Source organism: Triturus cristatus, chromosome 9, assembly GCF_964204655.1.
Source record: "Triturus cristatus chromosome 9, aTriCri1.1, whole genome shotgun sequence".
In the NCBI taxonomy this organism is placed as follows: Eukaryota; Metazoa; Chordata; class Amphibia; order Caudata; family Salamandridae; genus Triturus; species Triturus cristatus.
In genome coordinates, this window is record NC_140592.1 from 152,044,696 (window position 1) to 152,069,627 (window position 24,932).

At 43.3% G+C, this 24,932-nt stretch overlaps 1 protein-coding gene across 2 annotated transcripts in view; it reads left to right on the forward strand.

Annotated features, from left to right (window-relative positions):
- Nucleotides 1-24,932, forward strand: part of CACNA1D (calcium voltage-gated channel subunit alpha1 D) — a 1,031,608-nt gene that overhangs the window by 598,000 nt on the left and 408,676 nt on the right. For both annotated transcript variants that reach the window (XM_085624624.1, XM_085624625.1), the window contains exon 30: nt 14,158-14,241. In XM_085624624.1, coding sequence (XP_085480750.1) covers nt 14,158-14,241 — 84 coding nt within the window. The remainder of the gene's footprint in view (nt 1-14,157; nt 14,242-24,932) is intronic.

Consider the following 24,932-nt stretch of genomic DNA (forward strand, 5'->3'; position numbering starts at 1 on the left):
ATGCGATGTCCTTCATTCCTTCCTGGAAGTTGAGTCTGGTGGTGACTGGGTCCTTGGTGAGGGAGAGGATTAGCTGGGTGTCGTCAGCATAGGATACTATGCTGAGTCCATGGTGTCCAGCGATCGCGTTGAGGGGGGCCATGTAGATGTTGAAGAGCGTGGCAGCTGAGCAACGATCCTTGGGGCACTCCACAGTTGATTTCCGTGGGTTTAGAGAGGAAGGGTGCCTGTCTGATTCTTTGGCTTCTGCCGGTGAGGAAGGAGCTGATCCATTCGAGGGCCGTTCCCTGTATGGCGGCGTCGTGGAGTCTGGCGGTCAGTGTGCTGTGGGAGATGGTGTTGAACGCTGCAGAGAAGTCAAGTAGGATCAGGGCCGCGGTGTGTCCTTGGTCGAGGAGGGTGCGGATGTCGTCTGTGGTGGCGAGTAGAGCAGTCTCGGTGCTGTGATTGCTTCGGAATCCGGATTGGGAGGGGTCGAAGATGGAGTTTTCTTCGATGAATGTTGTTAGCTGGGCATTGACAATCTTCTTGGTGACTTTGGCCGCGAAAGGGAGGAGGGAGATGGGTTGGTAGTTCTTGAGGTCCGTGGGGTCTGCTGACGGCTTCTTGAGCATGAGCAGGGGTCTTACTTCTGCGCGTTTCCAGTCGGGGAAGGTGCCGGTCTTGAAGGTGGTGTTGATGGTGTGCCGTAGTTCGGGAGCGATGGCGGCTCTGTGATAGATGTGCGGTGGGCAAGGGTTTGTGGGTGTCCCTTAGTGGAAGCAATAGCTCCCCAGCATGTCTCATTCTACGTTTTTGGAATTTAATCCCTGTTGCAGATGCCATAAGATAATGTCCTTGATGGACCTACAAAACATTTACAACAACCTGTTGATGGGTCATTTCTTAATACCTTGGCATTTGTAGGCAATCTTTTTTGCATTTGTCTGCTCTGTGGGCTATGACACTCATCTAGACCACATCACAGTGCATAGTGTCCAAATCAGAGCATTTTGAATCCAACAGAAAAGCAGAAGGCGGAACAAAACATGTGAAAGAATCTCACTTCTAATATAAAATTATATATTGCTGAAGTCAATATTCTTTGAAAAGCCAATATGGCCTATTTTGTCCAACGTTCAGTGAAAAACTGACTTGAGAATATGCCAGCACACTAAATTGTAATGGGCTTCTCAAATTCCCTTGTAGTAGGATACTTAGAAGTGCCAATCCCTTCACCCACAGATCTTTTCAAATCTTTACACTGGCGCACTGCCTGCACTTAAATGTATTGGGCTGTCTGTCTAGCCATAAAGGCCTTCCTATGGTCCTTCTCAGGGAGCTTCATTCAAGTCCATCAATGTGCATTATATCAACAGACAGGGCAGGATGTGGTCATTGACCCTTTCCTTGGAGGAGAGTCGACTCTAAAGATAGGCCTATCAGTAGAGATGTTTCTTGGGAATGCCCACATGTCAGTCACCCTTATCATATGAGTGGGTGCTCTGAGACTTCGCTCTTTAGAGGACCATGAGTGAGACCTTCATTCTGAAATGACAGGATATTTGCCTGTCCTTTCTTCCTTCATGTGTCTCATGGACCAGCCTTCTTTCTTACATTAGCCACCAGTGGTGTGTTTTCTAAAGGGTTTACTCCACATGTGTTCTGCGACTTGGTTTATTGTTTCTCAGTAGGATTTAAATCTTGTTTTAAAGTTTCTCATGGCAACCTCATTTGGGCTGATGCACGGTTGCCCGGTTTCACTTCTGATATTTAAAACTGTTTTGAGTGGAAATAACCTCATCCATTGGGGTTGAGGAACCTCTGGTCCACTCGGCCTGGCCATGCATCACTGTATGCTGCCTCGGTTAACTAGTTCTTTGCAGCTGCCTGTCATTTTGTTCTGAAGGTGGTATCTGCATTTCATATGGGCCAGTTCATCACTTTCCCATCCTCCTGACCCCACCAAACCGGAGGAGTGACTGCATTGACTAGGCCCCAAGCTTGCAATGTTTTATTATATCAACTGTATATGACAAAACATAGTGGATAATTAGCTCTGTATATACTTTGTCAGAGGGCAAGGTGGTAACCAAGGTCATTGACCATGTTGATTTACCCTGTGCACCAAGATCTGCTATGTATTGGCCAAAAAAGACCCTCTGGATGGCATTTGGCACATTCTACAAGGGGCACGGCTGCTTCCACAGCTCTCACCAGAAGTGTTTCAGTAGCTGACCTCCGCCGAATGGCTACATGGTCATCCTTACATACCTTTGCTAAACATTATGGCCTCACAGCTCAGACAGATACTTTGTCAGACAGGCGTATGGCTTTCTACAGGGTAGCAAGTGCAGTGTTTCATGGTCCAGAAATGAGAGGACATATTTTACCCCAAATATGGTTACTTTTTACTACCCAACGGAGGGTCGTGGGGCCCATTTTCCTTGCTTTAATTGAAGCCCATGATATTGTTATTTCCAGGGCTATATTGAACGACTCATTTGGTTTATTGGCACTACTTTGTCCCACGTCCTGAAGGGTATTACTTTTGGAGTCAGTCATAAAGTGAGGAATCTGCTGGAAAAATTATCTATCTCAAGAAAAACTTTCTCTCCTCCCTCCTACCTCTCCTGAGGAATTAGTGCAGTGATTAATAAGATCCCAATGTATGTAACATTTCACATACTGTATTTGTTGGTGTTGATGATGCTTTCTTCGTTCCTCTGCATTAATCTCAATGGAGAATGGAAAAAGTATCCAGACCGACATCAGTGCACCAGTTGTCACATCCTGCACAGGTAGAGTCGCACCAGAATCCCAGATGCTAAACCTGGCAATGCTGTTGACAGAATGTTTCTGAATCCAGTCAGGCGCCAGAGGGTGTTTCTAAGATGAAGAATCATCCAAAACCTTGATACATAACAGTGGAATCCCAGACTGTGATTTATTGGCCATACACATCAACGGGACCTGGAGAGCCTCGGTAGGCTGGAGGGTCCTGCAATACTTGTGATGCCTGGAGAGTCTCAGACCATCAAGTCTTAAAATAAGCCTGTTGAGAGTGAAAAACTATTTTCCTAAAGTCACGTTTAGATTGGTTGCTGTGGAGAAACAAAGATCCTAGGCGCTGTACTAGATTCCAAAGCATTGGAATGTTTCATGAGTTTCTCTTCATTACTATCTGCAAAACCTATGGTGTGCTTGATAAAACATATCCAAAAACCTGCTGAATAATAAAACAGATGATCCAATTGTTTAAAACCTTTTTGGGGAGCGAGGCACCAAACTTTTTAAGGAGAAATCAACTGGGTACAAACATTATGTCTATGACTCACCCCTTCAATGAATTCAGTGAAGAACTTCACTAAGGACTTCCTTTCAAAATGCAGATAACTTTGCTATCAAGAATGCATACACCTCAAAACCAAAAACATTTGGTGTCAGCATGAGACTACGGCACAAATTGACTGGGGTGTAGTACCAATTCTGCATATGCATGTTGTGTACTTTCCTGTTCAGTATATTCCCAGTCTTCGGCTTGATAACTTCCCATAATGCAGTACACATTTTGTTCATCAAACTGGCTTCCTAATAAGGTTTCCAAATGTGTCTTGGGCATCCAATTAAAATTGTGAGCGGAAAATATCAAGATGCAATAAATATTGCAAGCTGGGCCTCTGGACATTGGCCCACTGGCAAAAAAATTCTTGAATAAGTGCAGTGGTTTGGTATTGGGATGCATTTGTTCCATAGAGTGCATTCTTTCTTCTTTTCTTCTTCACCTACTACAAACACCATCAATATCTATTCTAATCATGCCACACAGTGGGAGCAGAACTGCATAAGAAAATTATGTAACCAAGGAATTTCCCAACGTGTATTTCCCTGTACAGCTTGTCCATGTGCACCCACATTCTGTCAGAGCTCAGTTTGGATCATTATACCAGTACCTTGAGCTGCATGATAGTAGGTTCTGAAATCGAGGGGTCACCAGATCAGAAGGTTTAAGTGAGAAATGATCATTAGCAGCTATAATTAGAAAGACCATGAAATTAATTCTGTCGCCTATAAAAGATGAAGCAAGCAAATGGCAAGGTCAATTAAAATCAGGAATCTCAAGTGAAGAGAAGGACTAGTCCATGCCAGCATGGGTGCAGCTTATTCCTGCCTTCTTCATATGGCAGTGTTGGGGGGCTTCCAATGCAACCCACCCCCCAGGCCTTTTATAAAATTCGAGGCTGGTGTTTATTCTTCTATGTCAGTATATTGGAAGTTATCAGTAGAGATGTTCAAGGCTGTCATAGTCTCCTCTTTGTTAAGGTAGTGGTAAGGCTTCGTTTGTCTAAAAAACTAACCAAACTCTTGGCTGTGTTCTTCCAAAATGGATCTGACATGCAGGATTTTGTGAAGTGTTATTGAGGAGTTAGTTTGAAAAGATAAGCAAAACTGGTCCTTGGTCATTGATTTTATTGTTTTCTTCAAAGTAGTGAATTCAGCTAGGATGTCCCTTGATCTTTTTGAGTTTTTCATGAACCTCTTGTAATGTAGGGGAACTCTATCAAGATGTACCATAGGGTGTTTGTCACCAAAGAGAGATGAATAAACACTCAAAATAAAAGACTCAATACCAGCACTTATAAAATCATGCAGCCCCCAGTGACAATTTTCAAAGTCCACATAATTAGCAAATGCCTGTTTCTCCTTTTCCTCATAGGGTTTAGCTGAGTGCTGTAAATTGATGCAAACTGCCTCTAGGGGTTGCAGTCTAGAATTCCACCCCCCCCCCCCCCGCCCCCCCAGGCAGCAAATAGAAGTATCTTCCGATGAATCAATCTTGGCGCACTGATCACAGCATACCTCTGGAAGACAGCTATGCGGCACATGCAGGGTCTAATACCACCTAATGTGCAGGGCCTATCACAAGTGACCAGGACACCTGTGCAGAAAGGAGGAGGTATAGGCCCCTAGGTACTATAGCGAGCAACTAAGCCCTAGAAGGAAACAATCACAAAGCTTGTGACAGATCCAAATGAAGTGTCCAGCAGGAACCCACAGGTGCTATACAAAATCAATCGCAAACATAGAGGGGCACAATTGAGATCAGCACTTTATCCAGTAGTTCTGAGCTCATCTCCTAGAGGACCACTACTTACCATTCCCACTGCTCATTAAGGTTGTCAATTGCATGTCAATCTAGAGGTCTGTCTAATGTGAGGAATTGTGTGCCCCTGTGAGCTAAAGCCATGAGCTGCAGAAGAGCCAATCCCACTGCAGACCTTCATGTAGGTTTAAGCTGCAAAAGGAGCTAAGTAACCTCCTCTTGGACTGTTGTGAGAGCCACCACCCATCTCAAGGACACATCTATTCCTGGATCAGACAACAGTCGTTGGAGGGATTGTCAGAGCACCAGTGTTGGGATTTAACACCAATTGAGCACCCCTTTGTGCTTTCTGAGTCAGACCTTCGATTCAACAGCCAGTCCCTGTTGTTGCAGATGGAAGCAATCCCTCCACTCATGTAGCTTCTCCTCTGCTGCACTATACAGGACCACCTTTGAATGCGCAAATGGCTTCTGAAATATTCAGTCTCAGGAGTTTTGTTAGTGGAGAAGACCGGAGGAACTTATGAGGTAAGGTTTCAATTACAGTTGCTGAGGACTGAAGGAATTGGTCTAAGTGAGACAGGCATTTATCCCTTGGAACAAGCGATCATGAACCAGCCCAGGAAAACAGTGCCTTCATCTTGGTGTCATGGCTCTATCATGCTGGAATGTCACTTTTAATCTGGGTAAATCCAGTCTGTTTGTCCTCTGCAAATCGATGCTGAATTTGACTTTTTGTTTTGGCATGTAATTTGACATGCACAGAATTCCATATAAAGTATAAATATATTTTTTTTAATTCATTATTTTGAGTGAAAATGGGTCCAGAGAGAGCTGTATTTCAAAAGGAAAAGAACTTGCTGCAATTCTTGTGCCATGTGATGTTTTAGTCTCATACAAGATCTAGTGGCCGGCTGAACAGGAAAGACAGTGTAGATGATATTCCACCTGTTGCTACTTTTTACTTGTGCCCGATATATATATGATAAGGGAAACACACAAAGCAGAGGCACAAAATATAAACTGAACTAGTCCTACATTCTCAAACTCGTTGATGACTTACATGCCACTATTTGCTTGACTTAGAGGATGATGGACGGAGTAAAGGCAGTCAGGGAAGCGGAGGACTTTACGTCCGCCACCTTGCCTTTACTCTGTCCACCAAATTTAGAGTTTACCACCAGCCTGGCACTGAACTCTATGGGTGAACATGAATGGTTCTTACAGAGCCCTTTAAAAGTCTTGGTGGCCAACGCTTACACCAAACTTTTAAAAGTGTTTACTTTTTCAAAATCAAACTCCCTCATTGGGAGTTTGTTTTTGGAAAAGTAAACACTAATGACCCCAACACCATGGGAGTTTTCTCAAAACTGGCCAGGGAGGCCACAAATTGTGTACTCTGTCACTTATGTGATGGAGTATCATGTCCACTAAACTTTAAATCAGACCCCTTCTGTGCCTGTAGCTCCTGGTCCACTGATGCCTGCCTCACATTCCACTTACTTTCTCTTTGGGATCTGCAGCAGCCAATTGCTGATGTTTCCATTGCTGCATATTTTACCTTTCCTATCTTAAGTCCCTGGCATGCTCATGCATTCCGTACCAATAAAGCTGGCATGGGTGCCAGATCCTCCAGCAGACTAATGCCTCCCAAAGCTACATATACTTTTTTCAATATCTGGGGCCTGTGGCCAACTGATGAATCTGACATGCTGTATGATTTTTGCACCATTCATTCCCTTTAACCTCTGTTCCTCTTCCACTACTTTGATGATGCCAATCTCACTTCCCTGTCAGTCTTGGCCTTTGTCCAAAGAGGATCTCTGACACACACCTTCATGACTGGTCCCAGCAAGGTTGTACCTCACTTTTACTTTGAACCATCTTGCTTGTTTCCAGAGAGGTGGACATGTTTTGTGTCTCATCGCCTTGTTTAGCCATGAGCTTTTTCCAGAGGGACCTGCGAGGTGGGATATGGAGGACGGGCATTACAGTGAAAAAGGCTAGACATCCAGGCCACCTCCAAGAGAGAACTAGTGAGATTCTGGTCATGAGTGAAACAATAAACTACTTGACAGTGGTACTCAGTTGATGAAATATCAGATTGGAGATCAGTTGTTTGTGATTGTTCACACCTGTGTGAACAAAGGACATGCACAATTGTATGGTTTGTGCTAGATCAGTGACAAGGTTACATAGACAGTTCACTTATTTGACAAACCCAAGAGAGGCTAAATACTGAATATAATTATTCTAAATACATGGCAGGATCCTTGCAAGGCCTGTAATGTTCTTTTGAATTAAGATGATTCCCAGATCATCCTAATGCGTGCTAAGAAGATCAACAAACATGGCCTGGCCACCTCTTCTTTTCTGGTGTACCACAGTGCACATCTGTTATGAAATTCAAATAGTACTAGCTCAGTCAACATAGAAATCTACCAGCTTCCCAAATCCTATGGAAAATAAAAACCAGCCTCCACTCACCTCCAAGTCCAATGTGGCAAGAAAAACCTCTTTCAGGAATAAAATCTGCCTTAAGACAATGCTTCAGTACAGGGACCACTACCCTTTTGATGGTCAAAGATTTCTCCTTTTCACTGATAATAATGACTCCTTGTTGCTGATCTTACTCAACTTCTCTCTCTTCAAGACCAACTGCATCAAATACAAGGATAATAGTAACTCCTGCATGCCTTTTTTGAAAAATGACTGCACCAGGCATATATCACCATGCAGTAATAGTGGGCACTGCTAGACTGGAAGAACTGTAAAAAAGGAGAAGGCATGAAGATCTGGAACAGCATTCTCCTCAACATCAGAACTCCCCCAAACCACTTATTAATTGGAAGGGATCTGAAGACTGAGCTATTCAAAAAAGACTACATTCCTCCACCAAGGAATATTTTTACCTGCATGTCAAAAATCTTGGTTTATATCCATGAACTCCCTCCTAAGGAATGAAATGACGAGACAACATTATTAAGGCGCAAGAAGACATATTTTGGGGTACCTAGAAGTAGACTATTTTAGTACTTTTTCTTCTAATCTCAAATATGTTCACAAGTGACTCATCCATATTAGTGAGATGTAATCCTATGATAAGTAATCATACTTACAAAAAATAGATCTGTGTTTAGGTTCAAGTGTCATAGCTTTAGTAATAGATCGGGCCCTGATTTAGAATTTGAAGGACGGAGTAGTGGCTTGTCAATTTTAGACCTGAGTGCTGACCCAGAGAACCTCTCTGTACATTGCAAGGAACCATCATTCACTGATTCCCTTCAAGGTACAACATGTTTTGTGGAAGGCCACCATCGGTTTAGACGGCTGTCCACCAAACTTTTAAACTTTTTTGGTTTTTCAGAAACTAACTCCCCAAGTGGGAGTTTGCTTATGAAACACGTGAAAACTAATGACTCCTGACACCCTTGAAGTTTTATACTTGGTAGTTAGGGTGAGGAGTCATTATTTCTATTTTTTCGTCCCACACTTTCAGGTTTATATCTGGCAGTGACAGACCAAAAATAATGGACATTAAATAGGACGGGCAGTGTAATGCCCTTCTTCCAACAGCTGATATTCTCGTGGGCTGTCAGAGGAAGCTTTCAGTCGACGATTCATAGGATAATTCAATGTGTTTATGACAGAGTATCCTGACTCCTGACGGCCAAGCTCTAAATCAGACGGTGTTTTAAAGGTAGCCAGAGTCAGCATGTGACACATGCATTTTTTGGAGTGAGAAAAATGTTACTTTAGTAAAGAAACCATGTTATTTTATGGCTTACTTAATGTTTCATAATTAAAATGTGTGTTTGGTGTACCAGCAAATGTACCAAATGAAAAAGACTAAACTAGGAATGCTGGAATGGTGGACGGATATTTGGGCCTTTTGGGAAGCACATAAGGACAAGCAGTTTAGCCCTCCACATATGGTAGAAAGAAGTATATAAATTTTGCAATACAATGCAGGTATACGGATACAGAAAACCAGAAAAAATGCAGAGCTTGGCCGCGCAGCAAAATGGCCGCTCACTAGAGAGGCTCCGTCGCCTGAACACACTATCCTTCAGCATCCTCAGGCCACTGACCCTCAACACTGAACCTTTTAGGGTGCCTGAGTGAGTAAATGAATGGTTCACTCACTCTGCCCTGGTGAAACGTGCCTGCACTGAATTGCGGTGATTGGGAAGTGTGAGCACTGTGCCTCTGAGAGGCACAATATTGCCTCTAATTCATACAGCGACATCCTCCGCCACCTGTTGGGTAGTAAAGACACGCCGCAGGTGTCCAATCGAGATCCTGAAACCCACTGCCTCTGCTGCCCCCGAGGGCCCGCCAGGGGCCGCTGTGTGACAGGAGAGCACTTGGAGCCCTGAGGTGAGGGGCGGATGTCCAAGCCCGGGCGGCTGGTTTGCTGGGCTGGGGTATGCCGGACGTGCGCCTGCCTTAACGAGAATCCGGGCGGCCCGGGCGGTACTGAAATGTGAGGCGCCACACCCTCCGTGCTGCGGGTTTGAGCCCCACCTTGATCCCCGCCCCTGCTGAATTTGTCCACAATGTAGCTGGTCTGTGGAATGGAATGCCTCCGTTCCTTTGAGCTGAATCCCATCCGCTTCCCTTCCGGAAACTTCTTAAGACCTGGCTCTTCCAAAAACCTGTTGCATAGCATGTTGTAAACTCCTGTCTAGACGCAAGTGCTGGGACGCCTTCGGATAGTTATGCGCTTTATAAAAGCTAATAATAATAATAATGAAAGATGTGGAGCTACATCGAACCTTGCCCGTGACGGCTGGGAGAGCTGCTGCAGCCGAACGGAGGGAATACGCACTGGTGCAGCGGTGAGGAATGCATGGGTGAGCTGGGCAGGTCGATCCTGTCTGCGAGGTGCGGGCGGGCGCTTCTGACAGTGCGCTGACTGTTTGTGCTGCAGGGGTGGTGGCCTGCCTCGGAGATACACTGGGGGGGTGGCCTGAGCTGATCTTGCATTTCCTCAAGCTGATGCCCTGTGCCTGATTCCTTTACTATTACCCATCTGAAGCCAAAGAACACCACACCACAAGACCTTTGGGCTGCCATTGGGGTAGGTGAGCCCAGAATGTTGTCCTGACCCTGCACTAAGCAGAAGACACAGGATCTTCCTGCTAAGGGGCTGGCCTTGAAATGAGATCTGGTGATCCTTTATTTCTTCTTGCTACGCATACACCATGAAGGAAGGTGTAAGATACTCAACATGTCTGCTGAGTTCGAGCTTGCCCCCGGATAAAAGCGGTAGTGCATAGCTGTACGGGCATCAAACACCCCACCTCTCCCTTCTTTGCTGCGATTAAGATATAGCTGCCTGCATCAATATACTGAGAGAAAAGCGGGGCGACACAACAGACCACTATTAACTGAGCCCAAATAGGCTGAACAACAGAGAACTGTCTGGCGCTCGACGGGTCCAGGGTGCCGCCTCCTGATAGCAAAAGACACACAATTGATGGATGGGATGCAGAACAAATTTAAAACATTCCCACCCAGTCAATAGATCTGGGTTAAATACATCATTCTTTTGCTCACCATGCCACCCCAGTTTAGACCGGGTCATATGCAAATCAGTCTTGTCCCTGTTCCTCATGGGAACAGCCCAGCCTGAACTGCCAAGCCAGGTCTTCCCTGGACCGGAAACAAGCATCCTAGGACCGGGTCTGGGTTTTCACCCTTCATCAGCCAGGATAGCTTGAAGCCAGTGGTACAGTGAGCCCGGGACCCACGTCTGGGCATACCCGGCGCACTTAGGGCGAGAAAGCAAAAAACACACAATTGATGGACGGAATGCAGAACAAATCAAAACATTCACCCCTAGTCAAGAGATCTGGTTTAAAACCATCATTCTTTTGCTCACCATGCCACCCCAGTTTAGACCTGGCCATATGCAAATCAATCTTGGCCTTGTGCCTCATGGGAACATTCCAGCCCAAACTGCCAAGCCAGGTCTTCCCTGGACCGGAAACAAGCATCCTACCTGGACCGGAAACAAGCATCCTAGGACCGGGTCTGGGTTTTCACCCCTCATCAGCCAGGATAGCTTGAATCCAGTGGTACAGTGAGCCTGGGACCCACGTCTGGGCATACCCAGCGCACTTAGGGTGAGAAAGACCTGGCCATATGCAAATCAATCTTGGCCTTGTGCCTCATGGGAACATTCCAGCCCGAACTGCCAAGCCAGGTCCTCCCTGGACCAGAAACAAGCATCCTACGACCGGTTTCGGGTATTCACCCCTCTTCAGCCAGGATAGCTTGAATCCAGTCGAACAGTGAGCCCACTTCAAGATAAATACCATTTTAACTTGTGTTCTGCAAAGAGTGCTTTGAGTATCCTGTTTATAAATGTTGAGGGCTTTATATGTTTACACAAAATCTACAACTAATTTAATGTGATCAGACATTTCTGTTAGTCGATGTCTGTGACAGCTGGACATTGAGGAATGTCTTCACTAATCCTCACCTTTTTAAGCCTGACACCCAGACATATGCAACTTGTATCACTGCTGTCTTGTAGAATATTAATTAATCCATCTCAGTTCTTTTCTTAAGCTTTGAATTTTGTATTTAAGTATGGGAAACCTACCTATCGATCATGGCAGAGAAGGAAGAGTGAATTTTGGCCTGTAGTTATAAATCCACAAACCAAGTATCTTATCTGGAGTAACAGTTTTGCTCTTCAATCTGTCTCATTATGAATTAGACATGCTATGGTCTAATGGCTGTTGTAGGTATTTCATTTTTCTGGCCTTTTGTAACCTTTGTGAAGGGCCAAGCAGGAATACAGCTGAAGGCATTCAATATAGACCTGTGTGATGATTATGTCCTAGTAAAATTATTTTATCCAGTAAAAGGTTCAATTTGATAATCTACAGAGACTAAACACCTTTGGGATCTGCAATTACAGGCAAGTCTCTTTTTCGTTCTAAACAATGTTTGTTGTTTATTAAATGAGTCCATGCTTTTGATTTTAAAATAATTTCCTGTGCTATTCAATATTATCAGCTGTGCGTGAAAAAAAAGGACAGATGGCTAGTAAGTGAATTTATCAAGGATACTTGCAGTGTTACAATATACTAATCTGTGCATGACATGGTTGGTTTGCTGTGACTTGGCCTTTGTTTTTATCTTTTCAAACACCTTTCAGATTTCCATTTGTGTTTTCATTTTTCTTGCATATTATGTTTTATACATTGTGTCCTAACAGGTCAGTGTATAGATACCAAAATGTGTTTCCGCCAACTAGGTGAGGTTAGCGTTTGATGACTGAAATTTTTCATTTGCTAGCCTCAAGTTCTAGCAGCTTCTCAAAGAAGCCACCAGCCACAGACCTCCTGATTGGTAGATGTGCCTATAAAATCCTATAAACTTTGACTAGTGATTCTTTGTTCTTGTAAACCTTGATATCTATCCCTCTAATTAACAATATCATTGTTAACATGGCTGTTTCCATAGAGACAAAATAAGTCATCTTTTTCCAAAAATTAGAAACTTGAAGTCCACAGAGTTGTTATAACTACTGGTCGAGGGTTTAGAGGTTTTGCATACCTGTTTTTAATTGAAAACTCTATATTAAAATTGTAGTTTATTTGACCCTTTTGAAATCCTATTAAATCTAGATAATTAAAACATTACTATTCCTCAACCACATCTTCCTAGCAAATAAAAATCTTGTAGCTTGCAATCTTCAAAATAAATTCTGCTTTAGTTTAATTAAAACAAAACTTGATGCTAGAAAATCTTGGCCTATTTTCTTGTGTGGATTGGATTTGATTGATAACATTTTATAAATATTAACATAATAATGATAATATTTAACAATCAGGTGCATGGACAAATAGATATAGTTAGAAATAAATGCATGGAAATTCACCAATTAGTGGGATTTTGTACCCACAAAAATCACCTGATATTTGCTACCTTATCCCAGTAATGTTAATTTGATTCACAGAGCTGCACTGTGGTCAGAAGTGATAAGGAACTTAATTGCTTTGTTTCTAAGCAGGCATTTGCCTTTTTGTAATTCTACCACCCACTTTTTGCATATGTTATTTTCTTACTTCAAAATTCAAACCACTTTATTTGTCCATCACTCAGTACTGATTGATGTGTTTTAATTTTTTACATCGGTTTAACAGTCATAATGACTCCAAAGTAATCAAGAGCATGTACAGCAAGAGCTTTCAAGTGTTATCCACTTGAGCATTCCTTTATAACCTTAAATGTTTACACCCTACCTGCTCTGTTCAGGGATATTTTAGCGATGCATGGAATACATTTGACTCCCTCATCGTTATCGGCAGCATTGTAGATGTCGTTCTCAGTGAAGCGGATGTAAGTATACGCGAGTCTTCCCATGGTATCTTCCTTCTCTATGTTTTTCCACAACTTTCATTTTCTGGACAAGTCACAGATTTCCATTACCTTTCTTATATATTATTTCTTTACAGTTAGAGAAACAGAAAATAATTGAGTGACAAGCTCAAGTTCAATTTGGAAACAAATTAACTCAAAAATAAATGAGACATGAGTGTGTTCACTGAGTATTGTCTTGGTCTATAGTTAAGGCTACCCAATGACTATGTCACCAAGGACAGGTTGCTTCCTTTCTGAACCTAAGCTTAACAACTTAATGCATTTTGACAGATGCATCCTATATTCACTTCCGTTAATTCAAATGTACAAACACACCTGAAAACAATGATTTGTAAAACAAAAGCCAGGAATGGAGCATTTTATCATTGGCAACATGCAATCATCTGATAACCTTATCTTTTGCCCTTTTCGAGATAATTCATTAATTGTAAAATGTTATGTACTAAAAATATATACATTCTAGTATATCTCCGAGTTACTTCTTAATGTATTGTAAATCAGACCAGAAATACACTAAAGATACTTTTTAACTTCACTAAATATGAATTATAATGTTAAAAAATATTAACAAGCCAAAAGATGTCTTTGCGGTTATACTGTCCTTCTCTTATTTCTCTGTTTCTGTTTTCTTGTTTTCCATTTCCATTTCTACTGAATACTTATCCTAACAGCACTATTTTACTGATGCATGGAACACTTTTGATGCCTTAATTGTTGTTGGTAGCGTCGTTGATATTGCTATCACAGAAGTTAATGTAAGTAACAAATGAGCATGCACTGCACTTTAAAAGAAGCCTTTAAACGTTGTGTTACATTACTGTTAACTTTTTTAGATGGTATTTGGCCCATTGATATATGTGGAAAGTGGATTATTCTCTTAATTTATAGTTAAAATTAGTTTGCCATGCTAATAAAATATGTGCGGAACAAAGCAGTTGCACACAAACACATGAAATGTGGAAGACAATGTAAATCGAGCTTGAAACATACAAACAGGAATTTGTTAGTCAAAATAATGTATTGTCTTTGGGCAACATATTTATTGGTCCATTATATTTCATATGATTTTATAAATTTGATGAGCATGTTTCAACACTTTATATTCCAAAATCAGAGCAGCTCGGTGACAGGTGTGAAATGTTTAGGTTTTCATATTTACAGTAATCCAAGAAGAATCATACTTTCCCATTGTTTTTAACTGCACATTTTACTTGTCGGTCCTAGTTTAAGTGGCAAGTATTTGCTTAGTATTTTTTTTAATTGTAACAGCATATTTTATGCTAATCTGATAAATGCAAACATTTAGATGTATAATGCATATATTGTGCATCCAAAAACATGTTAAAATTAACTTTACACATGTGTTGTGGTGGCAGGAATGATCTAATGTGGCAAACTTTTAGGTATGGATTTCAAGCTGCCATTTCAAGATTAATTCAAAGTCTTCTTACACAATCATAATGAAGACAAATATATCTGGTGAAGGATCTCTTGAAAACAAGCTCAACAGAAAAGTTGAAATTCAGTTCCACATCTTGGATGTGTAGATTTTGTTATTCTCAGCATCAATATTTTGAATTCAGGCAATATTTTGAATTTGTCATAGTTAAATCTGATAACTTATTCTATTGAGGGCGTTGTGGGACCATTGGCTATCCAATGGGAAAAGCTACCAGAGGAGGTCAAATGGGCCTCAGATCATGAACCTGCCATTTAACTAGGAAAAATTAAAATCAGATCAAAGTAACCAAGCAGTATTTGCCATCTCTTTCAAGTTGCCACTGGGTAAAAATCGGATTAATTTAATCAAAAGCTGTTGATATGTCCAAGTGTACTTCTTGGATGTACAACCAGCTGGATTACATGCTGCATCCTAAACAGATGCCAGATTTTCATGATGCCAGATTATTGTGCCTCCTAGGCTGGATTTCAGGGCTATAGCTGAAATGTAATACTATTTGGCATTAACCTAGTTACTGTAAAAAGGGCTGCTTATTGGCCACGTTAAATGATATATCAATCAGGCTGGGAGTCATATTCATTATTTTCATGAATTTTAAGCTCAACTTGTAGAAGAGAATCATGTGCCAGTGCATGAATGGGTAAGCTCATGGATGTTCTACGTTGTTTGATCATTAAAGCTGAATATAGAATAAAAAGAGAAGAAAGGGGTTTTGCTACAATGTACAGTTAATTACAGTGCTTCTGTGGATATTGGAGTAAATTGAAACAAGAATGTGGTTCCTCTGTAGGTGGCTCTTGAACAGAAAGAGAGGTTATTGTTGCATCAATTTGTAATTTTAAACGTGCAAACTGTTATGGTATATTTAGGACTTGTATAACTGATTGCATCACAATTGCTTATTGAAGCTCTATGTATATGGTACGTCGTCTCTGGATTTAGTTTGGACCTCAGAAATAGTATGGGGGATATTGTTGCACATGTTTCTTAGGAAATCCAAAATATCAATTATTAACATAAAAAAATATTAATTTTTCATTACAGTCTCCCCAGGCATCCGTCTAGCCCCCCTCAGGCAAAACCAAGTGTCAGTGAACCATTTATTGTAGCCTTTATTATCAAAAAATATTGTTATGTGTACTGTGACTGACATAAAGCTAATATTATGTTTAGGATTAGAGAAGCATAAGTTTAAAATTAAAATTCGATGATATGTGCTATTTAATTTGCAATGTCTAATCATTGCAGAAAATCAAAATCAGAGAGTCAGCAGTAATATGGTTGACTGATTATTTTTGGTTGAGAAAGGAAGGTTTTCTATGTCAGATAGTAGTGTAATAGTCACAATGTCTAAGGGAAAAAGAAACTAGATGTTTAACAAAAATCATCTGTGAATGTGGTTGAGGCTTCCTCATTTTGATACATGGTCTGTTTAACATTCAGCTTTATTGGCATGATTCACAAAACTCTATTTGAAAGTCAGAAATGATTCCCATAGGCTACTACATTTTCCTCTTTTCATAGAGGTGATAACAAATCCCAGGAGTACTCCTGTACATCTGTGCAACCATAGATTTCTTGCCATTCATTAGCCTCATTGTCACTCTTCTTTGCAGCCTTCTAATTGCTTGCCTTGCGTCACTTGCTTTTCTTTCTTTGGCACATGGACCAACCACAGATTAATTTTGTTTTATCTGTGTCCCTAGCTGTCTATCCAGTGCTCGGGATATGAATCCCCAATTGGGCAGGGAAAGAGTCCAGGCATGTCTGCATCTTGTTTCCAAGCCTGAGGCTTTGAATAGGGGTTTTAAATGATGCATAAAGACTGCCATCCATTACTGTACCCAAGTCTGAACATGACACATGTGCTAATTTCTTGCTTTTGTGGATTTTACATTTCATTTTTTATTGTTTTATCAAGATTAGGAAAGCTGTTTAATCAGACCCCCACACGCCACGCCACGTGTCTACAAAAACATGAAAGAGCAGTTTTTTTCATTAATAATGTATCACCAGCCCGAGACCATACACTGATGCAAGGACATAGCACTGTTTTTCCAAAATGAAGCCATACTCCGCCTCCTTCACCTACTTGCATCCAGTCTGATCAAGTCTCATCTATATTCATGTAGCATTCACAGATAGCTCACTCTGCATCTCTTTCTAGCACTGGGTGCTTCATAGCGCTTTTTTTTACATCATGCTCTCCAACAATCACCCCCCCCTCCCTTTCATTTCCCCACCCCAATGCCAAAGCCAATAGCTCATCCATAGGTGAGAACTATTGGCTTTGCCAATGCTTGTTAGAAATTCTACCCTTCATATCCCCATTAGATATGTGGGGCTCTTGCCCCATTCCTATCCTCTAAATACTCTTATACCTGTCCTTGGTTGGATTTGCACGTGCTTCCCAGGTTTTAAACTGCCTCATGATGTATGGGTATACACACAAGCGTAAAGGTTTGTGGGTGTTTCCCTAATTTGCAGATACACAAATAGAAACCTACTCCTAATTGTAAATTCCACCATAGTGGTGGAATTTCCACACTAATAAATACTCTGTGCAAAGACAAATTTAAACTAATTTGAATACGTAAATGAAGATTTGGAACTTGACCTAACAAGGGCCCTCATTATGATGTCAGGCACATCGCCACCAACAAGATAGCGGTGGAGGTCCGCCCGACATCTTGGGCAGCGATCCAACCGCCAGATTACAATACCGCCCATCAGAGCCCAGAGGGTCGGGAAAAAGACCGCTGCCTCCGACAGGCTCAAGGAGCCCGTTGAGGCGGCTGTCTGACTATAATTCCTACTCTGAAGACAGTGCCTGCGAAGTCACCGCCATAGGGATTACGGTGTCCATTTCCCACAGCCTTTTCATGGCAGTCCCACCAACATGGAAAGGCTGTCGGAAAGGTACTTTGGAGGCCCTTAGCAGGGCCTACAACCTTTAAATTTGCAGCTCAGCCCAGTTCTTCCATATCTTTAATGTTATCTCAGTTTTTTCTACTTTTAAGCATTTAGTTTTAAAGTAGGAGTATTATCTGTTATTGAAATGATTCTCCAAGTACGTAAAGTTATTTTTGCAGCTTAACATTGTATTCATCTCCAGATTCCCTCTCTGGTTGGGTACTTGTTGGCTCTGTTTCAGCAGGATTCCCTCTTCGGGCAGAACTAGTGGTAGAATCAGAGGAATCAGTAATCAACATATAAGGTTGCAATGAATCACCTGCACACATGATTGAATGTCTTTAGAATAAGTTAGCAAACATAACATCTATATTAACAACTTCTTGCATCATATTCACCTGCACTTCCATCACATATAAATGCCAATCTCTGCCATTGCCATTGTCATTAAGACGTGATTGAGACTTCTAGCTGCAGATTCCTTACCTTTTGAATTACCTCCAGGCATAAGACTGGATCTCAAAATTGTTCTCGAGCAGTACCCCTGCATGCCGGTAGGTGGCGTTGTTTGGCATCACATGGCATCGTCCACGCAGGAAGTGACATGCGTAGTGCCTGTACAGGTGCCACCCCAATGCGCTGACAACAGTTCTTTTGTTTCCCTGCCAGAGCGCAGATCCGGAGAGAGCTGCCCTTTAGTCTTTTTTGACTAAATCTTTTTCAATTTTTTGTCAACTCTTTTTTTAGATTTATCTCCTGGTGTGCAAATTTCATCCTCTAGGCTGCATCATGCACCCTAAGGCTCTGAGGGAAAAATCCCTCAAGCTCTTGGCAGCTAGACATGCGATGCCGTGAAAATCTAGTTCCTGGTCGAGATGAAGGTCCCTGGAGCAGTCGCTGAGCCCGAGATCTTTGTCACACTCAAAGTCATCGGGTCACTCGGGTAAGTCCCACAAGAAAAAAGAAGAGTAAGAAGTTGAAAGGTTTTCGACTATGCCCCCCATTTGTCGAAGTCTTCTGATGAGACGAAGGAACATCATCACTTGAGGCCTGGCTCCATGCCTCCCTGGGTTTCCAGGAGACGGAACGAATCCCGCTCAACTCAGAGAGTTTTATGAGGCCATGCGCTTAATATTTGAGTAGCCTGTCTCTGCTGGCATTCCTTTGGGTCCTGCTGGGTTGGGAAGAGCCCCTACTGGTTCCCCGCCATCAGCTTTGACGCCAGTCGGGCCTCTTAGATGAACAGATGGATCCAGACCAGCACTGGTTGTGCCACCTTGACCTTCCCCGACGCCGGTCTTGGTGCCAATGCTCCTGGCACTGCCAATGCCCTCCAGCGGCGTCATGCCCATTCTGAACTCCGACATGGAGCTGGAGGTGCGTCATCCAACGCCAACTGGAGCCATGCCTTCCAGGCCAGAACCTGAGACCTATTCTTATGGGCTAGGACTTGGGGAGGAGTGAGAGGGTCGCTGGACCCTGAAGGATATAGCACCTTGATGCTTGCATGGACTGGTGTGAAGATTTGTTGGAGACTTATCTAGACTCTTCCCCTACTATGGCTATGGAGGAGGGTGTGTCTTTCGCAATGGTGGTGAGAAGGGCAGCCGAGGTCCTGGACCTTAACCTTCCCTCAGTGGCAGTCAAGTCTAATTCCTTGACAGAGGTGCTTCCGCTGGGAGTGACCCTGCCTGAACTGGTTCTCCCCTTTAATGAAGCACTTACGGATGTCCTACGTGGGACTTGGTCCAAGCCTAGAACAGGTCCTCTTGTGAACAGGACAATTGTCCACCACCACTGCCCCACCCCAGGGAACCCCACTTTAATCACCCAACCCCCTATCCCCAAAAGCTCAGTGGTCCAAACCTCGACTTCCCATGTAAATCCTACTGTTTTCCCTACTGCTCCCCCAATAGGGGATCCAAGAGGCTGGACTCCTTAGGGAAGAAGATGTTTTGCTTCTTCCACCAGCCTGCCACTGTGGTCTGTGAATACTGTGTGCCTTTTGTGCCATTACTCCCCTGCTCTATGGGACTCGGTTGCACAGGTGCTGCCATGGTTCCGGAGGACCCAGACCATACTCTCCCATGCTGTTGCCGACTGAAGGGATGCACCTACATTCACCATTCAATGTGGCTTGGACACCACCGACTCGCTGGGCAGAGCGGTTTCATCAACAGAGGCCTTGAGGCGTGACACCTGGCTGAGGACAACTGACTTTTCAGGGGATGTCCAAGCATCCCCTTTGGTGGCTCCTGTCTCTTCGGAAACAAGGCAGATTCATCCCTGGCGTGCTTTAAGGACAGCAAGCCTTTCCATGGCCCCATAGCACCCCCAATCTGCCTTCTGCCCCAGAAGGTGTTTCTAACTGTGTCTCTACTATCCAGCCACCGCGGCGCACAAGCTTCCCAGCCTCTGCACGGCCATGAGCGCCGTACCCACAGACCTCGTGGGTCGGGCAGCCAGAGGTCAGGCTAGTCCACCATCCCCTCTGGCAGCCACAGCCTCCAAACACTTATAGTCTGCCCTCTTACCACCATGGACTCCAGTGGGGGGCAGGCTCAGTCATCACCTGCCCACTTGAGGTCTGTAGCATCAGACCAGTGAGTTTTGCAGATCATCCAAAGGGGCTACTCCATCCCCTTCATGACTACCCTTCCCTCCATGCCACCCACTTACGACAGACTGACAGAAGACCACCTATCCATTCTCTTCCAGGTAGTGACCGGTCTCTGCCCTGGACCCGGAAGACTGGATGGTAGCATTAGATTTGCAGGACACATAAATTCACATCCTGTCCTGCCTGCCTACAAGCCTTACCTGTCGTTCAAGGTAGGTCATGAGCACTTTCAATTCACTGTGCTCACACTTTGGCCTTACCAGCGCCCCTTGGATGCTCACCAAAGTGATGGCAGTTGTTGCAGCTCATCTGCAGAGGTCAAGGGTAACAGTCTTCCCCTATCTTGACGACTGGCTGTTGAAGCCGTAATTGCCCCAGGTGGTCGTCTCCCACCTCCAGACTACGTCGGACCTCCTGTACTTGCTGGAGCTCCCTATCAGCATGCCAAAGTCACATCTGACTCCCTCTCAGACTCTCCCTTTCTTTGGAGCAGCTGTTCTGGACACAGTACAGTTTTGGGCTTAGACTCCAGAACAGTGAGTTCAGGATATTCAGGCTACGATAGCGATGTTTCAGCCTCTATCGTGGATTTTGGTGACACTTACTCTGAGGCTGCTGGGACTCATGGCTCTTGCATCCTGCTGGTGACACAGGCCTGCTGGCATATGTGGGCTCTGCAGTGGGACTTGAAGTTCCAGTGGGCGCAGTATCAGGGGAATCTGTCCGCATGATCCAGATCTCAGAGGGAACTGCAAAGGACCTGCAGTGTGGCTAACAAACTGCGATTGGGCCAGTGGCAGAACCCTCTCCCTTCCCCAACAAGGTCTGACAGTGGTGACAGATGCTTCAATCCTGGGATGGAGGAGGTGGAGATCCGAGGCCTGTGATATCTGGCAGAAACCGGACTCCCCCTCAACCTGTTGAAGCTCCAGGCGATCCGATTGGCATTGAAAGCCTTTGTACCTTCCATCAAGGGAAGGCTAGTGCAGGTGTTCACGGACAACACCACCACCATGTGGTACTGCAACAATCAGGGCTGGGTGGGGTTGTGGACCCTCGTCAAGACGCCCTGCGTCTCTCAAAATGGCTAGAATGTCAGGGCATATTCTTGGTGGTTCAATAAGTGACATGCTCTTTGAACGCCAGGGCAGACAAACTCAGCCAAAGATGCCTAGTGGATCACGAGTGACATCTCCATTCAGAGGTGATGCTATGTCTCTTTCAGCAGTGGTGAGAGCCCCGGTTAGATTTTTTGCCACCACAAGTTTCCAGGGCAACTCTCGCTTGGAGAGGCTTTTTATTTTGAGGGGAGCTCAGGCCTCCTGTACGCCTTTCCGCCCATACCACTCCTGCCCAGAATTCTCAAGAAGATCAGGAACGACCAGGCCCAAGTCATCCTTGTGGCTCCAGCATGGCCATCAGTCCTCCAATCAGGCTGCCCCTTCAGGAGGATCTTCTTTCACAGCAGCAGGTGAGGGTCCTCCACCTGAACCTGTCAAATTTCTGCCTTCTTGCATGGAGATTGAGCGATGACAGTTGACAGCTTTCAACCTTATTCCCTAAGTTTGTAATGTTATCTTGGCAGCCCAGCATTCCCCCACCAAGACAGTATACGCCTGCCTTTGGGGAAAATTTGTGGCATGGTGTATAGAAAAACAGATCAATACCCTTTCTGACCCCCTATCTCAGGTTCATCTTTTATTTATATCTCTTGCCTAACAGAGCTCTATTTTGGGCTCTCTCAAAAGGTTATCTTTCTGCTATTTCAGCTTTTCTGTGGTTGCCTGATTAGCAATCCATCTTCAAATCCCCTATTGTACATACATTTTTTAAAGGTTTGCAACATTTGTTTCCACCTTCTCCTTTCTTTAGGCCCCAGTGGGACCTCAATCTTGTCCTCTCAGGTTCATTACCATCAAGCCGGCCTTTCTGGTGACTATAACATCTGCCCGGAAGGCAGGCTTTGCCATCCAAGCCTCAATACTTGAATATCTACACAGACAAGTTGGTGCTGCATACAAGATCTTCCTTTACCCCAAAAGTGGTCACTCCTTTCCACATGGGCCAATCCATCACTCTGCCTACTTTTTACAGTCCAAAAAAAGAGAGACGTGGAAAAGATCCACTTCCTTTACTCAACGCAGTATTTTCGAGTCCCTAAGACTTCATTCCTTCTTAAATAATAATAAACATGAAAACAAATTTCTTATCTCTGTATCAATTTCTTTTGCTCAATTTATTTTATCAATTGAAAAATCCTAAATAAGTATCATCTATGTCATGCGAAAAGAATTCAATAAGAACAGAAACATATTAAATCATATTCTGTATCTACTTCATCATTAGCATTTGTTCAAAAATTACAGACGAATCACAAATGAAAAACTGAAAAGTGCCCAATGCATTTCGGGACAGGTCCCTTCTTCAGGGGCTTGTGATTAAGCTGTATAGTTTATGCTGCTGTTCTGACTTGTCTTTGCAACCATTAGCTGGAACAGTGAAAAAATATAAGAATGACATATGAGTAGACTGTACCAGTTCCTTATATATGATACATAAGCTAATTAACATATTAACGATTATACGTTTGTGCTTGCTGCCATTTTGTGTGAAGCAAGAAAATTCGTGTTGGAGTGCCAACCAAATTAAAATGAAAGTTGAAAAATTAAAAAATAATAATCGTGATGGTGAAAGACATGAAGATAGAAACTTAGTGCAATGATCGACCTTATCCGACTGTTCGAGTGCCCGGCAATTCAATGAATGTGAAAAAAGGACCCAAAGTTTTACAAGAAGAAGTGAACACGTGCCGTGATTTAAGCATACTTCAGCAGTTAAAACCCGTGACATCGTGTGGTATATTGGAAACTAAAACGCGTACCTACTAGCAGAAACCATCGGAAGAAAAGTAGTCCCCATATAAGACAGTGAGTTGCGTTCTGTAGATGGTGAAATCAGTGATTAACTGTCTGAATTACAATATCCAGGCTACCTTAAACAATTAGCAGAGGTAATATGTTAATACCTGCTAAATGAGCATTTGCTTCATAACGTCAACATTAACTCGCCCATCTGTAACATGGTCTGTGACACAAAAAAGTAGTGAGTCAGCTATGTGAGAAGATGAACTAACCAAGTGAGTACTCTATACCAGCACCTTGTGGTATACACTTACTGAGACGACTCGGACCGTTACTCTTTTTAAGCCGTAAGGAATCAGTTTTTAAAAAAAATATCTGTGGGTGAAAAAGCACACTTGTTGTAAAAACTACTCAGGTTTAAAAAAGATGGATTAGAAAAGATGGACTGCCCGTATTTAGTCTTCAAATCGCTTACCTAAGAGTGAAGGTGGAAATGTGCAACGCGGCTCCAGCGGAATAACCCACGGAATGGTAAAGAGTCAGTGGGTGGACTGTGAAGAGACGTACGTAAGAGCTAACGTCTGTGTTACGTATACGTGACGTTTTGGATCACGTGATTGCTCCCAGAATGAAAATACACCATAACTTTATTGGTGTACACAGCCTAGTCCAAAAAACAAATTGACACTGTGACATGTGTCGAGGAGCATAAAAACAGTATGAGCAAATTGCTAGCACCTGCAATTGTAAATAAACCGAACGAAAGCTGATTGAGAGAGGACGTGTGGTGCTCGTGTTAAGTGCTTACATAAATAGACGATTAGAATATAACAAAATGCTAATCAAATAATAAATGCTTACGAAAAATGGGTGCAAGTACAAACTTGCAAAAATGTATACAAATATTGACATATTCCATATTACATATTCACAAAATGCGCATCAAGTATAGTCAGCCAAAAAGTACCAGATAGGGTATCATAAAGTGAAGTATTTGAACCATAGGAGATTTATAAAAAACAGAGCATTTCATAATGATCATTCAACCCTTTCGGAATTATGGTATTAAGATATTTAATCCAAAATGTATCTCTCTGAGCTAACTTAGTGGCGATGTCTAAACTTCCTGTGTGTGTAATGTGTTCCAGGATAGTGAATCTAAGTTGTGGGATGTTATGTTTGGCATCCGCCCAGTGTGTAGCTAAACATGAGTGTTGGTTGAGATTGCGTATCCTGCTTTTGTGTTCAATGTGTTCATTGTGTTCATTCCCCCTCCCTCGACCACAGCACCCCAGCACAAGCCTGGCAGGCCTTTCAAAGGCTCCGGAGCAGGCACCAGCCCATGGGGGTTCTACGCCATGTGTTGAAACAGCTGCTCCGAGGCGGCTGGGCAGACGCAGGCCCAAACAAAGGGAGGAAAGAGGGTGAAAACAACACACACACGGCCCCCTCCAAGGCCGAGCTGCTGTTCACCCCTGTCCAGGGGCGCTTCAACGCCCTTCATTGGAAACTCAAAGTAGCCCCCCAAACAAAACAAGCAGCAAAAAACATACAGCCCGAAAACTCAAAGCGAATATCACACGCTCCGGC